At 48.1% G+C, this 14,016-nt stretch overlaps 8 protein-coding genes across 8 annotated transcripts; 4 read left to right on the top strand and 4 right to left on the bottom strand.

The window, feature by feature from the left end:
* Positions 1–609: 609 nt before the first annotated feature.
* Positions 610–1,237, top strand: F5891DRAFT_1131101 (uncharacterized protein; the record flags this gene model as incomplete). Its single annotated transcript, XM_041364626.1, has 3 exons — positions 610–940; positions 992–1,074; positions 1,130–1,237. The coding sequence occupies 3 exons, from the start codon at positions 610–612 to the stop codon at positions 1,235–1,237; spliced, it is 522 nt and encodes a 173-aa protein (XP_041219518.1).
* A 292-nt stretch (positions 1,238–1,529) lies between these two features.
* F5891DRAFT_962194 (histone-fold-containing protein) lies at positions 1,530–2,098 on the bottom strand (the record flags this gene model as incomplete). Its single annotated transcript, XM_041375884.1, has 3 exons — positions 1,530–1,717; positions 1,769–1,898; positions 1,970–2,098. The coding sequence occupies 3 exons, from the start codon at positions 2,096–2,098 to the stop codon at positions 1,530–1,532; spliced, it is 447 nt and encodes a 148-aa protein (XP_041219519.1).
* A 379-nt stretch (positions 2,099–2,477) lies between these two features.
* On the top strand, positions 2,478–4,387 carry F5891DRAFT_1064189 (uncharacterized protein). The gene has a single exon (XM_041363038.1). It carries the CDS (start codon positions 2,610–2,612, stop codon positions 4,170–4,172), a length of 1,563 nt encoding a protein of 520 aa, XP_041219520.1. The 5' UTR covers positions 2,478–2,609; the 3' UTR covers positions 4,173–4,387.
* Positions 4,388–4,933: 546 nt separating this feature from the next.
* F5891DRAFT_1064193 (uncharacterized protein) lies at positions 4,934–6,230 on the bottom strand. Its single transcript, XM_041363039.1, is given in 5 exon segments — positions 4,934–5,581; positions 5,607–5,609; positions 5,641–5,885; positions 5,917–5,918; positions 5,937–6,230. 5 exon segments carry the CDS (start codon positions 6,117–6,119, stop codon positions 5,343–5,345), a joined length of 672 nt encoding a protein of 223 aa, XP_041219521.1. The 5' UTR covers positions 6,120–6,230; the 3' UTR covers positions 4,934–5,342.
* Positions 6,231–7,739: 1,509 nt separating this feature from the next.
* On the top strand, positions 7,740–8,656 carry F5891DRAFT_739536 (uncharacterized protein). The gene has a single exon (XM_041373041.1). It carries the CDS (start codon positions 7,907–7,909, stop codon positions 8,399–8,401), a length of 495 nt encoding a protein of 164 aa, XP_041219522.1. The 5' UTR covers positions 7,740–7,906; the 3' UTR covers positions 8,402–8,656.
* A 1,292-nt stretch (positions 8,657–9,948) lies between these two features.
* F5891DRAFT_1064204 (WD40-repeat-containing domain protein) lies at positions 9,949–12,251 on the bottom strand. Its single transcript, XM_041363040.1, is given in 8 exon segments — positions 9,949–10,460; positions 10,519–10,782; positions 10,834–10,914; positions 10,966–10,992; positions 11,099–11,100; positions 11,112–12,069; positions 12,125–12,154; positions 12,229–12,251. The coding sequence occupies 6 exon segments, from the start codon at positions 11,965–11,967 to the stop codon at positions 10,176–10,178; spliced, it is 1,515 nt and encodes a 504-aa protein (XP_041219523.1). The 5' UTR covers positions 11,968–12,069; positions 12,125–12,154; positions 12,229–12,251; the 3' UTR covers positions 9,949–10,175.
* Positions 12,252–12,337: 86 nt separating this feature from the next.
* Positions 12,338–12,820, top strand: F5891DRAFT_1064211 (uncharacterized protein). The gene has a single exon (XM_041363041.1). It carries the CDS (start codon positions 12,456–12,458, stop codon positions 12,747–12,749), a length of 294 nt encoding a protein of 97 aa, XP_041219524.1. The 5' UTR covers positions 12,338–12,455; the 3' UTR covers positions 12,750–12,820.
* Positions 12,821–12,834: 14 nt separating this feature from the next.
* F5891DRAFT_1064213 (uncharacterized protein) lies at positions 12,835–13,850 on the bottom strand. The gene is made up of 3 exons (XM_041363042.1): positions 13,715–13,850; positions 13,406–13,657; positions 12,835–13,353 (listed from the first exon to the last, which is right to left on the bottom strand). Exons 1-3 carry the CDS (start codon positions 13,793–13,795, stop codon positions 13,072–13,074), a joined length of 615 nt encoding a protein of 204 aa, XP_041219525.1. The 5' UTR covers positions 13,796–13,850; the 3' UTR covers positions 12,835–13,071.
* Positions 13,851–14,016: the final 166 nt, after the last annotated feature.

A 14,016-nucleotide genomic window follows, 5' to 3' on the forward strand; every position in this document is an offset into this window, starting at 1 on the left:
CCGCAGTTGAAGCTCTCAAGGATGGCATGCAACATGTAACATATGCCAGCAGAGGATGATCCATTTAGTGTATTTCCTGGAAGCTTTTTCGAGTAAGATTTCCAAGACACTGGATGAGACATAGTCATTGACATGCAATCCAATTAGCATAACAATAACATACCGAACCAAGTCCTTGGCGATTGAAGCAGGATAGTTGTCGTCTGTGGCTGACATGAACCACTTGCCGACACCGAAGGGATCCAGTGGTCGTGAAGTTACCGGGGAGAAAGACAGAGGAGGAGGCGGCACAGTACTATTAGTAGTATGGATCAATAGGTCGACGTCCATATATCTGTAATATTGACGGAATAGGCATGAATGATCAAAATACTATTAATTAGTAGTATCCGCAACGTTCTCGGGCTCCGGCACCCTCGAACATACGCAATTGTCTCCATTGTGTCCACTCGAACCCCATGAATTGACACACATGACGTCATTCTCTCCAGCGGTCTGGATATGCATATAAGACAAAGTTGAACGCCTCTATCAAAGTCAACAATCGTTGCCCAATTACAACCAACCACGCAATCAAAATCTATACATCAATTCTAGTTAACAGTCAACATGTCTGGCTTACAAAACAACGCTGCATTGAACACTTCTCGCCCGCAGCATCAGCTTCATGACTCTTCCCAGCCACTACCAGGTTCCGGGTCGCGTGACGCAGTACAGACTCAGGACTACTCGCCCGCGAATATTGAACGCATGTCTTCCTCTGTGATTTATGGCAAGAATGCATCTACGGAATCGGATGATGCCGACTCCACTCGTGCCACCATGGGCATACCGTCCGCCGGGCGCACAGGTCCAGACTCGGCGTGTGAGAGCGAGAGCGCTCGTAGCAACACTGCCTCCACCAACGAGCGCCCGCTCGGCGTTCAGCCTACGCCAGAAGGTATTAGCCATTTAATCATCGCGATAGCCAGCTCCTGAAATGTGCTTGCAGGTGGAGTCTCAATTGGTGGGCAGCCCAACCTACCCGAGGGCCATACTGGGTTCGGTGACAAGGTCGTCGGAAAAACGCAAAAGGCAGGTCTTGTACTTTGTGCCGTCGACAATATTAATGAGCTGATTTCCTTTATAGGTCATCGGCAAATATACCAAAAATGAGGAACTGCATGAGAAAGGGGAGCTGAGAGAGACAGGTGGGAAAGCGGCTGCCTTGGGGAACGCGCGAGCAGCTCATGATTAAGGAAATTGTAACCATTGCATGACGCGTAGAATAACTGGACATTATCCTGGATATGTACGATCAAGTTGTAGTATAATAGAGTCGCAACCAACACCACTTTGCGTAACTAGTAGAATCAAGTCACTGACACTAGTTGGTCTACAGTCGAACAACCAAATTCTCATACATGCATTTGATACAAAACTACAGATGCAAGTAACAACAGTCAGAAGTAAAATAAAGTTAGTGCAGCTGATCGCTGCGCTCACGCGAATAGATAATGTCAGCACCTGCTGTAAAATCCGAACAACCACTACTGCTGTTGTCCCTCAAGCTTCTTCTTGCCTGAAGCAGCTGTCAAACTCTTGTGGATAAATGGTAACACGCCTCCTCCGGCGATTGTTGCGCGAACAAGGATATCGAGTTCTTCATCTCCTCGGATGGCAAGTTGCAAATGCCGGGGTGTTATACGTTTGACGCGCAAGTCCTTTGATGCATTTCCTAGTAACGGGTGTAAGAACAAGCATCTTCACTCCGGACTGAGATACTCACCAGCAAGTTCAAGTACTTCAGCAGTGAGATACTCTAATATTGCACTGGTATACACAGCAGCCTTCGCTCCAATACGCACATTGTGCTGCGTGCGCTGTTTCAAGTAACGATGAATACGACCAACGGGGAACTAAAAGGAGGATAAAGAAAAAGGGGCTATATCAGGAAAATCGACCAACGGAAGATACACTCAAAACGGACCTGGAGGCCAGCTTTCTGACTGCGAGTCTGTATCGTTCTTGGTGTTGTGGTAGCACCGGATCCTGCAACTCCTCCTCCTGCTTGAGTAACGCCAGACTTCGACTTCCCTCCGGTAGATTTGGGTGCCATGAGTGATAGAGTGTGATGTTTGACTCAAGAAAGGTCTTATATACACTACGGGTAGTCAACCAGGATTACGGCAGGGCTGCAACGAAATATGGACAACTTACCGAAAAATACAAACACGTTGGTGTGGCACGGAGAATTTGAGGGGTGTGATCACTTAGACTATTTGAGGTGAAAACCGAGTAAGCAGTGATCAGCAAATTGAAATGAAGTCAACAAGGACGCGAAGGGTGTTATGATGGCAGTAAGAGGTAGAGTCGCGTCTTTGTTTAGGGTAGGCAGTTCGGTGTTGTTGAACGAGACTGAATTCTATTTTTGGCCTAGTTGACGCGTGTAGTCACGTGACAGGAGCCCACGATGAGGAGCCGCTGACTGAAAGTCGGCTTAAACAACTTGTGACTTGGAGTCTGCATAGCAGCTTCGTCACTTTGTGGTACATCACAGGTAGGCATTAACATCTAGCAGGTATGATCGCTAATGTGTATTATCTATCTAGCTCGATAAGGATCTCGTGATGAGTACGAGCACTCCATACTTGGACGCATTGTCCAAACACTTTCCAGCGGAATGTTCGTCCATCATAAACTCCCTGAGTTCCGAGCAGGCCCGCTCTGCTGTGGACATGCTACTTGCATTTGCATCTGGCGGTGATTGTCCCACAGACATGTCGGCCCTCGGCCAACAAGGGTGGGCGAGAGATCAACCTGCCGCCATCAGGGCGATTCAAGACCTGGCTGCACAGAAAGGCACAAAACGCGGGCGAGCAGCCAGCACTGATGAAGAAGGCGTTGGGTCAAATTCCAAGCGTCAAAAAACTACTGATGTACTTGAGGACGATCGGCCCATTTTTACACTGCCTTCGATATCTACGACCTCGCCTGTTCGAAAAAAAGTTGACATCACAATTCATGAGAAAACGATACGCTTTTCAAATCCTTCATCTCGTACGGTGGAAGCTTCAATACCTCTTTCTAGTATTTCACGAGCGTTCCTGGTACCAACACGCGGAAAAGCAAAGCAGCACTGGACAGTCGTCATGCTATCCAGCGACGTACCTGAAAAGGGTAAGGCCACAACTTCTAACCCACACCAAATAATATTTGGACTTGACGCAATAAGCGCTTCTAAATTCGATGCTACCTCCTATTCTGACTCCTCCACTCCATCCACATCAACGGTTGCAAAAGGAGAAGAGACGCTCTTCGTCCTGCGCGAGTTTCTGACACATCTTCCTATTTCTCTTCTCGAGGCCTCAGCAACTATATTTCGCAGCGCGTGTGCCACTCCTAAATCAGGACACTGCGCAGCGGGCATCGATGCCTATTTTGCCGCCAAACCTGGAACTCTATGGTTTTTCGATTCAGGTATTCTCTGGGGAGAAAGCAAACCATGCGAGTTCTGGGCCGTTGGTGATCTCATCCCAAAAGATGGTATTCGCTTGATCAGTGCCACGGGTCGCACGTGTTCCGTCATTCTAGGGAGAAAGGCATCGTCGTCTGCTGAAGATCACAACGGCGGAGGAGATAAAGAGGATGCAGAGGGAGACATCATCGAGACAGAATTTTCCATGGTGGACGGCAGAGAGCAAGACCCCATCAATGCGTGGACGAGGCAGCGGAAACACCTGTTCGGTAAAGGTTCTGCTCCACCTCCCTCCAAAGCCACAAGTGGTAAGAAGGCAACGACTGAGGAGGAACCATCTGTTGGCGGCAACACTGCTACCAATGGTCCCGCATGGGATGACTCAGACTCGGACGATGACGACTATGAGATTGCATCATCGGAAGACATTGATAATAGCAGCTCATCAGATTCAGAAGCGAGCGATGTCGGAAGTGGTAGCCAACCTGATGACGGTTCGGAGGAGGAAGACAACCGTGGAAGCGATGTCAACGGCGGCGAAGAGAGTGGTGAGGAATCTGAGGAAGAGCTCCAAGAAGCACATCATCCTCTCTTGCGACCTGGCGCTATGCCTAAGATGTCTAAGGCGACCATCAATGCAGTCGTAGACATGGTAAATGAGGATTTGATGGGGGTGGGGGGCAGCGAGGAAGAAGACGAGCTCGATGATTCATAGCTAGAACACACGCATTGTGGCAATTCGTGGCACTTGACTTATCATCTACGTAGTCTCAGGTCTTGAAGGTAAATAAGCCGCACATCCCATTTATGACTTCATGCGTTAGCCAAACCGACGAAATATTGGTGCAAAACATGGTCCAATTGTAGTAATTTGCGCGCACACTATAGTGGTCCCCAAATATACTACACGATGATAAACCGACTGAGAAATATTGCAAGATGCCGAGAGGAAGAGGAGAGTTGCGAAAAATTGAATAAGACAACAGAAGATACGGATAAAACACAACGAAAATGTCAGTTCCCTGATATTGACCGTCTGCATTCTGAATGGGCATACAGCAAACCCAGACCATGGAACGAGCATGCCATCCGGCAACTCTTATAGCGATATGAAGACTGGCAGTGGGAGGTGGTAGCTGTGACGATGATGAAGTGCTCCGCGTTGCTCCAGAGTATGAGTCTTGGGAGGTCGAGAAAAAGTGGCAGCTGGCTTCCTCTTGCTTGCGTGATACTTCCTCTGCGGGAAAAGTGGTCGGTAATAAATAAGAACAATTGAGGGGAAACACAAGGCTTGCTTGCTGTCCATGGGACCTTGACAACAGGTGGCTCTCGCCACTCGATGTCTGATATATCTCGCCTGCGCACCATGCCAGAGACTATGATTCGAATCCAGTTGAGAGGATGTGATTGGGATTGGGTGTCAGGCTCAGTTACCCCATATGGCTCGGGCGGCACCAGGAGAAGGAAAAGTGACCGGGGGGTACGTTGATGTGGTGCTGAAGCGGGGCGGTTATGTAGCCCATGGAGGAGTACCTTTCAACTTTGGAGCTTGTCGCGGTGTAGCATCAACCTGAGAGAGCCGTTGTCAGCGTCATTTGGATTGAAACGTATATAAGTTTACAATATTTGATAGAAGGCTAACTTTGTTGAGGATAGCGGAAATATCCTATATGTAAATGTGGTCGTAGAGCCAGTTAGTGACAAGGAACTTGCCATCTGCTGAAAAAATAGCAGAGATCATGTCATATTCAAAATAGAGTTGTTAATTCGATGGGTTGATCGATTTCGAGGCCCGTACTATGCGATGACGCCAGAAGAGTCAATGGTTACGAAGAATTAGCTATAGATGAAACAGCAAAATACGAATCAAAAAAATGTCGCTTCACTAATGGTGACCGTCTGCGTTCTGAACAGGCATACAGCAAAGCCAGTCCACGAAACGAGCGCGCCATCCAGTGCAGGTGATATGGGGACGCGAGGGCGTTCCTGATGCCTCAGCGGTAGTGACAGCGGAATGCGTCGACGCAGTGGTATCTGGAGGTAGCTGTGATGATTGCGTGGCATGTATTTTGGGAGGTCGAGACGAGCTGGCAGTTGGCTTCTTTCTAGCGTGATAATTTCCCTGCACGAAAACGAGTTAGCGATAGAGGAGAATCGTGAAACACAAAAAAGACGCACAGGGTTTCCCGCTGTGTAAGGGACCTCGACCTCTCGCAGCTCGGTGTCTGATCCATCTCGTCTACGTAGTATACCGGATACCAGGTTCCGAGTCCAGCTGAGAGGGTGGGACCAAGGTCGAGTATGGTGCCCAGTTTGGCCGTGTGACTTTGAGCGACGCCAGAATGAGTGAAAGCGACTGAGGGTGCGTTGGCGTGGCACAGGAATGGGGTGATCATGTGGCCCATGGGATTGGGATAGACGAATGCGCGACTGAGAACATATGAATCAAAACATTGAATAATAGATGGAGACCACGTACATTAGCCTCTCGCAGTGCATCGTCAAAAAACCCTGGAGGTATTCGAGGAGCACCTTTCATCTTTGGAGCTGGGCAGGGAAGGCCAGCTTCTTCAAGGATAGCAGAAACATCCCACATATATATGTGACGGTCCATACAACCAGTGATGAGGAACTTTCCATCTGGAGAAAATGTCGCAGTCATCACCCCTTCTTGATGGTGAGGTGTTCCGATGGGTGGTTGATTGGTTTCGATATTCCATAGTTGCGCTGTCGTGCTGGAGAATGATGTGGCTGCAAAGAAGCGCTCATCGGGGATAGGGGAAAGCAATCGACATCGGAATCGGTCAAGTTTTCGCGCACGTCAAGAACAGTCCAAGTGGCTGTGTCGAATTTCATCATCCGGAACCGCTTTGACCGCCCGCGCCAGGTGGTAAGTGTTTTTCCATTCGAGGTCCACGCCAGGCACCCAAAATCACTCTCGAATGTTTTGAGCAATTCGCCTGTGTTGGCATCCCAGATTTCCAGCCACTCCCCCGTTGTGGCAATCATCTTTCCATCTGGCGAGTAGTAAGCCGACATGGGCATGACATGCATCGGGCCATCGACTGTCTGGATTGGTCCAAGTATAGTCTCTCCGTTCTTTACATCCCACACTCTGAATGTCCCATCTATGGATCTGCCCAGCACTCGCCCTCCATCTGGACTCCAGCACACGAAAACACTCTCTGTATGCCCCGTCAATGTTTTGATAACCTTGCCCGTATCGATGCTCCACAACTTCACTGTGCCATCCCAACTCACGCTTGCTAATGTCTTGCTGTCCGGCGATAATGCCATGGAAGAAAATTTGTCCTCCCATTCCTCGACCTGTGTGCCCATCTCTAAGTCCCAGACTCGAAGTGGCCCACCAAATGAACGGGTGATGATCCGCTGTCCTCCGGGCAGGTGTAGGATGTCGGTAATGGAGTTCTCTACTTTGATCTTTCTGTAAGGCATTGCCGCTAAATTCTCGTGCTTCACAGAAGCTGCATGCGACATGATTTTAGTCCCGCAATTCACTGAATTGATACGTCATCATTTCAGCTCTTACTACCATCAAATACCATACGAATTCATCACTTACTCTGAATCTAGATGTACTTGACTTATGTACAGAAAGATGAATCCGGTGTTTCGCTTGATGGAGATTCAAGCGATTCAGAAGGGAGGTCGTCGTCAAAGTCTTCTACTGGCGCGTCTTCCCTTTTTATCCTCGTGTCCGCTCTACAGCATCAGCACTGGCTGTGCAGATTAGGCGCCCAACACTATAATTTCAGATCGAACACCCGCTTCCTCCATCTGCATTGCCATGGACATCGCGACCATGCTATCCTCTCAGCCTGCATCTGTGTTTCTCCACCTGTCCAATGCATATGATTCTGCAGTTTCCGCATTTGTCTCCCCGCGCCACATGAGAGTCCAACTGGATACATCATGTTCTTCTCCCCGGCCTCTGTTCTAAATGTCCAACCTGAGTTTTTCACTTTCTTTGTCGTCTTATCAGCTAATTCGCAATTTGGCCATTCTGGTCGCAACTTCCTAGTCTTCATCCAGTCAGTCATTTCCCTTCTTTTCCATATTTATGTCTACGTACTGAACAAACAAAATGAATAGTCTTCCTCGATCACCGCGAAGACCTTGTCCACAAGTTAAACATCTATAGCTTCGTCTGCTGGAACGTCATCATCATACTTTTTGCTAAGGATGCCTCAAGAGAGACGGTGTGAGACGTCGGGATAAGGCAGGGGATGTTGATGAATGTAGAGGCAGACATTTAGCTCTGGCATTCGACGGAACCTCCGAAGATATCTGAGTCTCTGTGAGGTCTGTGCAGACTCGACACTGGCCAATTACTGGACGTTCTGAGAATCTAAGTACTGCTCGACACCACGCAGTGGAACTTTGAAACCCCTTGGTTAATGTTTCTGCGTTCGCAGAAATTTTGACCCTATGGTAGCATGCTCCCTTAACAGGTCGACATTGGCGATAATAGTGGAACATTGCCTTTGCTGTGGCGTCATGACCATGGTTGCAGCATACGCCAGTATGGGGAGTATTCAGCTCCATCTCAACGGGAGTCCTTTGACAGAGTCGTGTTCCACTCCGTCCCTCCTCCTAGCCATCCTTCGTGTAGAAACCACATATCATCGTCCAGAAACCCGGTCAAACACAAACTGCATCTTCACTCTTGAAATGCTTTCCTTTACAGTGTCACTTGACGCTGTGGTCTTGCCGATGCTTATAACATGCAAATGCAACAACGTAGCGATAAGTGACTTCCCTTGTCACAATATTTCTCCTTTCGTATTTTATGCAAGAATGGCGGTTTCAACCTTGACGAACCAACTGCTCGATGTTTCAGCGATCGTCGCCTCTCACAATGAGGTTGTCCCTGGTGGAAACGTTCGCGTGCCACAAATCAAGCACTCGATAGGTGAGCATTAGATTTCTCCGTTTTCAGGTACTTTGCTGTAAGGAGTTCTATATTTGTTTCATTGGAATACTCTTGTATGCAGCAACATCTCTCTGTTCTATTGTTTGCGTGCTATGGCGTATTGTCTTGGTTCGTTTTTGCGCTTGTCCCACAAAGTCACAACCACTATTCTTCCACTGGTGCTCAGACCTCTACGCCACTACCCTCCACATCCCGCCACTGTCCTTGTCTTATATATAAGCCACCATGTTGTATTCTCACTTACTCGTCGTCTCATATCAAAGTCCTCCTCTTCTCACTATATACAATCGACTCGAATCATGGAACAAGTGTGCTCACTGTCCAAGTGCTCTGAAGTCATCGCGGTTCAAGAGGTATGCTTTTCCTGTTCCGCATTTATCTCAATTCATGTTTCTTTTTGTTCAGGGTCAAAAAGTAGCCATGTTCAACGGCAAGCCCATTTGCGAAAAATGCGACCGCTTCTTCAATGTTAGTAGTAGTTTCCCTTTCGCTCTTTGGATAGTATGCTAATTCAAGCCTTCATCTCCAGGCGCTCCTCCCTGTTTTTACTAAGAAACCAGAACCTGCGAAGGTTGACGTATCCCATTTTTTCTGTCGATATCGTGCTGATTTATGCTGTCCCTGCAGAAGCCGTACGAAGAATCAGAGGCTTACAAGAAAGAGGTCATTCACGACGGACGACCACTTCTTGATGTAAGTCCTTCTCCGTCACTCTTATCCATTCTCACCCCAATATGATTGCTCAGTATCCGGCGCATCTGCCGTTCCCCGAGCCAGGCTTTGGAGTCAGGCGCATACAAGTGCCTGACGAGGAGGGTGGTATGCGGTACAAGTACATCACCCGCCGTGTGGATCCCAAGAAGTGACGATATATCTGGCAAGCTCGTGAAGCGTATCAATAGGCGACCCATTTTTCTCAGCAGAGCTGAGAACTAAGAGACGCGATCGTCTGCTGAGGTTCTGAACTGACTTTGCTGGTATTTAAAGTTTAACGTCTATGAATGTCTATTTATTATGTATGTCTGTGTAACTTGATGTTTGATCAAAGTCGATTATGCACTGCTAGCTTGCGCGTGGACCACAGCCTATATCTGCAAAGGACCGCAACTGTGGCTCGCCTAGGCCTGCCATAGACAGAACACCGGAGAGCGAGGTGAGTGAGCATGAATGAGGCAGGCTGACACCATCGCACCGAGCTCTGTCGAGCTGAGTGTAAACAAATATTGTGGGTCGCCATGGAAAACGTTCGGAGAACAGATGCAACTGCACCCTGCCGTCATTTAAGCCCACACGCATCTGCATGTTATGGCTTGTATATCCTGAGATGGAGCGCTGGAGTAAGTGCTGAAACGCCCCAACAAAAACCAAAGCAGTACCTTGTACATATAATTTGTCAATCTGCACACATTCCACATAGTACGTAAATGGATTTGAGCATCACCTTGAGGTCGTCATAGGGTCGGGCGAGAAGTATAATTATTCTGCGCAGCCCCGGCCACAATAAGAGCACAACTCAAGGCGGCACGGGTTCGTAATATCAACACAAAAACCGAGTCTTGGATTCTACCTAACACATACACTTACTGTAACACAATGAAAAGTAAGCATGTCCCATAAAGCATACTACAGTACTTATACAGGGAACTTTTTCGGAAGAAAAAATGGTATCGAAAGAAGCAGGAAAGATGGTACAATGACAGAGCGCAGGAGGGCCGTCGAGAACTAGATAAGCCTACAAAACACAAGAACCACGTACTTTCTACCCTAATGTTGATCGTTTGTATATTCAATAGACGCACAGCCAACCCAAAGCAAGAAACGAATCCAGCATCCAGCTTGGATCACGGTAATATTGCGTCGCGGCGTCATTTCAGTTGCCAATGCGGTAGTGGCTACTCCGGGAAGTGCTTCGGATGCTGTGGTAATTGCAGGTGTTCCCTGCGATGAGGATGGTGTATTCTGAATTGGTACACTAGATTGCTGTGTGGTATGAGGGTTGGGAGGTCGAGATGAGCTGGCAGATGGCTTCTTTCTTGCGTGATAGTTCCTCTGAGTGAAAATGAGTCAGGGATGGAGAAGAACCGAGAACTTGAAGGGAAAAATATACGGGCTTGCCCTTTGTGCACGGAACCTCGACTACAGGTGTCTCTCGTAACTCGATGTCTGTTACATGTCGTCTATGCAACATGCCAGAGACAAAATCTTGAGCCCAGCTGAGAGGATGGGGTCGAGAGATGGAGTCACGCTCAGTTTCCCCATGTGAATCGTGGCGGCGCCATAAGGAGGTTAATCGACCAATGAGAAATTGGGCTGCTGACAAGGGTTGGCGATCACGTCGACCTTGCGATGCCACCCTGTGTGATGTGTCGAACTAACGTTTGTGTCAAGCGAGACTGCATTATTATGGATGAAAATCACATACATCTCGGGAATCGTCAAAGAATCCCCGGGGTATCTGACGAGCATCTTTGATCGGCGGGCGTCGTCTCTGAGTAGCATCGGCCTAGGATGTAGGCGTTCAAAGCAAAGACATTCTAGAAAATGTACAACATACATCTAATAAAGGCTTTTTGACGGTATTCTGTGGTGAAAGAATCAGTGTGCAAGATTTTTGACGAGACATGATGCGACATACATCCTAAGATCATGAGCGAACTTGTCGTCAATGTGGTGTTATTGGTTATTAAATGTTCAGGCTCACGTTATCTGACAGAAGGTCTTCGAGGCCAGCCTCTCTGAGGATAGCGGAAACATCCCATGTGTATATGCACGACTTCCGCAGGCCAGTTCCCGGCAGCCAGCAGCCCGTCACAAGTAACTTTCCATCTGCAGAAAAGGCCGCGCATCTCACTCGGCCTTCATGGTGGAGGGGAGGTCCGATGGGCTGGTTGTTTGCGAAGTCCCATAGTTGTGCTGTCTTGTTCTCTGATACACTTGCGAGGATCCTCTCATTCGGAGATAGTGTAATACCATTTACACGATTAAATTTATTTTGAATCGGTTTGTGTTCCAGAACAGCAATTTCAGTCCAGGTGGGAACATCGAATTTTCTGATCCGATTTATAGAGTATCCGCCAGCGATAAGTGCATCCGAGGTCCATGTCAGACACCATGCTCCTCCGTGACGGTCGAGTGTTTTGAGCAATTCGCCTGTGTTGGAATCCCAGATTTTCAACCCATAATTATCCCCGCCTGTCGCAATCATATCTTCATCGGGTGAGTAATCGCAAACCGCCCAAATAAAGTCGTCCTTTTCCTTTCTCATTTTTGGTGCGAGTATCAGTACCGTCATGGTGTCGCTGCTCTCGACATCCCACACTCTGAATGTCTCATCATCAGAACCACTCACCACTCGCCCTCCATCTGGACTCCAGCACACAGATTTCACTCCATCTGTATGTCCTGTGAATTTTTTGACGACCTTGCCCGTGTCCATGTCCCACAATCTCACTCCATCATCCTCACTCCCACTTGCTACTTTCTTACCATCTGGCGACAATGATATGGAAAACACTGCCCCACCCTCTTCATCCCTCCAGGCTTCCCCGACCTGCATTCCACTCTCCAAGTCCCAGATTTGAATTGAGCCATCAAACGAACAGCTGATGACCCGCTGTCCACCAGGCACGTGTAAGATGTCGTGGATAACGTGGGTAGTATGTCCTTTTATTCTTTGGCGAGGCTTTATGATTGAAATTCTTTGCGTCTCAGGTGCAGGGGAAGCCATGTCATCTGCTCGGAGACTTCACATAATATGCGGAGGATAATGTTAATTCCTAGCTACAGAAGCTGCACAAACAGTGTCCGACTTACTCACCTGTGCGGGCTGTGCTTCACTTGCGCTATATGAAAGCTGCGATGGAATAAACGTTATCTCAGATACAGTCTAGTCAGATGGGATGTCGCTGTCAGAGTTACAGGTGCGTTCTTTATGTTGTATTCTTGTGTTTGCTTCACAGCTTTGAACGCGGGCTGTGCAAATCAAGCGCTCAAGCTCAAGCTCGGCTTTTTGACCTTCATCATTGCATCTGGTGTTTTTCTATCATGCGAGTCCATATCCTTCTCCGGTTCAATATATGCCTTGGTCTCTGTTCCCTCACGCTGCACGTTGCTCAAGGTCGCACCAGATTTTTGTTATGGCGGCCGAGATCTCACTTAGGGTCTCCTCCATCTTTACACAGACCGTCCTTGTTGCCAGCCCACCTTTTCAGTGTCATATATGTCCAATTTATGTCCTTTCAGAGAATCACTCTATGTAGGACATTTCGTTCTGGTCTAGAGACCCTGTGTCTCGGTCGCATCTCAACCCGCGCGATGCCCTGGTGTGTTTGGGTCTAAGAAAATACTCATGCTTGCATCGGTGCGTGGTTATAATGCTCATACTGCAGCTCATCCGGGCAAGGAGAATTTACGTATGGATAAGCTCGTCGATGTTATAGCGCTACATAAATACTCGATTTTATAAGTATCGTCTTGTCCCAACTTTATATATGATGTGAAGAGGAAGATCATCATTGAATATGTGAACGCTGATGGTCCATATAAGTCCCGTACTATACGATATGCTGATGAACTAACGAATAAATACTATACAATAATAACACGGGAATATTGGCTGATTATTACAAGTGCGAATGAAACACCGAAGCAAAGTGCTTCCCTAAGGTTGATTAGTTGTATACTCAACAGACGCGCAAGTAGCCCAGAGCATAAAACGAATCCCCCATCCGGCCTGTCTGATGGTGACATCAGGACGCGATATCGTTCCTGTTATCCCCGGGGCAGCAGTGACAGCGGAAAGTGTCGAAGTGGCAGTGGGAGGTGGTGTCTGAGACGATGATGGTGTGCTCTGTGTTGCTGCGCCAGTCTGTTGTTGCATGGTATGAGCGTTGGGAGGGTGAGACGAGCCAGGAGCTGGCTTCTTTCTCGCATGATAGCTCCTCTGCGGGAAAAAAGTCAATAATAAGAACGGACGATAAAGATGAAATGCATACAGGCTGGGCAGCTGTGTATGGAACCTCGGCTGTATTTGATCCATCTCGTCTGCGTAGTATGCCAGAGACCATGTTTCGAGTCCAGCTGAGAGGGTGAGATCGAGGCCGGGTCTCACGTTCAGTTTCCACGTGGGACTTGGAGCGGCGCCAGAAAGAGGGAAAACGGCTGAAGAAGCGTTGACGCGGTGCTGGAGTGGGGCAGTCATGTTCCCCATGAGATTGGGATGGATGAGTGCGCGGGTTAGACTTGAACTGGTGACCACATCATTCGGTTACACCAACATTCAATGATAAATGTGGATCGCGTACATCATCGAAAAACCCTTGGGGTATTTGACCTTTGATCTTTGGGGCCAGTCGTGTAGCATCAGCCTGCAAGAGAAGATCCATTGTCAGTATAATTAAGAATGCATCTAAGCTTACAATATCTGACGGAAGGCCAGTTTCTTTAATGATAGCGGAAACGTCCCATGTGTATATGTGGCCACTGTCGCAGCCAGTGACGAGCAGCTTCCCATCCGCAGAAAAGGTTGCACAGTTTACCGGGTCTTCATGGTGGAGTTGTGTTGCGATGGGCTCATTGGTTTCAAGGTTCCATAATTGCACTGTCT

This window comes from Suillus fuscotomentosus (genome assembly GCF_016647785.1).
Source record: "Suillus fuscotomentosus strain FC203 chromosome Unknown F5891scaffold_87, whole genome shotgun sequence".
NCBI lineage: Eukaryota > Fungi > Basidiomycota > Agaricomycetes > Boletales > Suillaceae > Suillus > Suillus fuscotomentosus.

Coding starts and splice junctions, on each gene's coding strand:
- F5891DRAFT_1064189 (XM_041363038.1), top strand. CDS start 2,610: ATGAGTACGAGCACTCCATACTTGGACGCATTGTCCAAACACTTTCCA.
- F5891DRAFT_1064193 (XM_041363039.1), bottom strand. CDS start 6,119: ATGACTGCGACATTTTCTCCAGATGGAAAGTTCCTCATCACTGGTTGT.
- F5891DRAFT_739536 (XM_041373041.1), top strand. CDS start 7,907: ATGGTAGCATGCTCCCTTAACAGGTCGACATTGGCGATAATAGTGGAA.
- F5891DRAFT_1064204 (XM_041363040.1), bottom strand. CDS start 11,967: ATGCAGGTCGGGGAAGCCTGGAGGGATGAAGAGGGTGGGGCAGTGTTT. Junction 10,783..10,833: donor TCTTTGACGATTCCCGAGAT/GTATGTGATTTT, acceptor CACAAACGTTAG/TTCGACACATCACACAGGGT. Junction 10,461..10,518: donor CGTGCACAAAGGGCAAGCCC/GTATATTTTTCC, acceptor ATTTTCACTCAG/AGGAACTATCACGCAAGAAA.
- F5891DRAFT_1064211 (XM_041363041.1), top strand. CDS start 12,456: ATGCGAGTCCATATCCTTCTCCGGTTCAATATATGCCTTGGTCTCTGT.
- F5891DRAFT_1064213 (XM_041363042.1), bottom strand. CDS start 13,795: ATGGATCTTCTCTTGCAGGCTGATGCTACACGACTGGCCCCAAAGATC. Junction 13,658..13,714: donor CCCAAGGGTTTTTCGATGAT/GTACGCGATCCA, acceptor TGTGGTCACCAG/TTCAAGTCTAACCCGCGCAC. Junction 13,354..13,405: donor CATACACAGCTGCCCAGCCT/GTATGCATTTCA, acceptor TTTTTCCCGCAG/AGGAGCTATCATGCGAGAAA.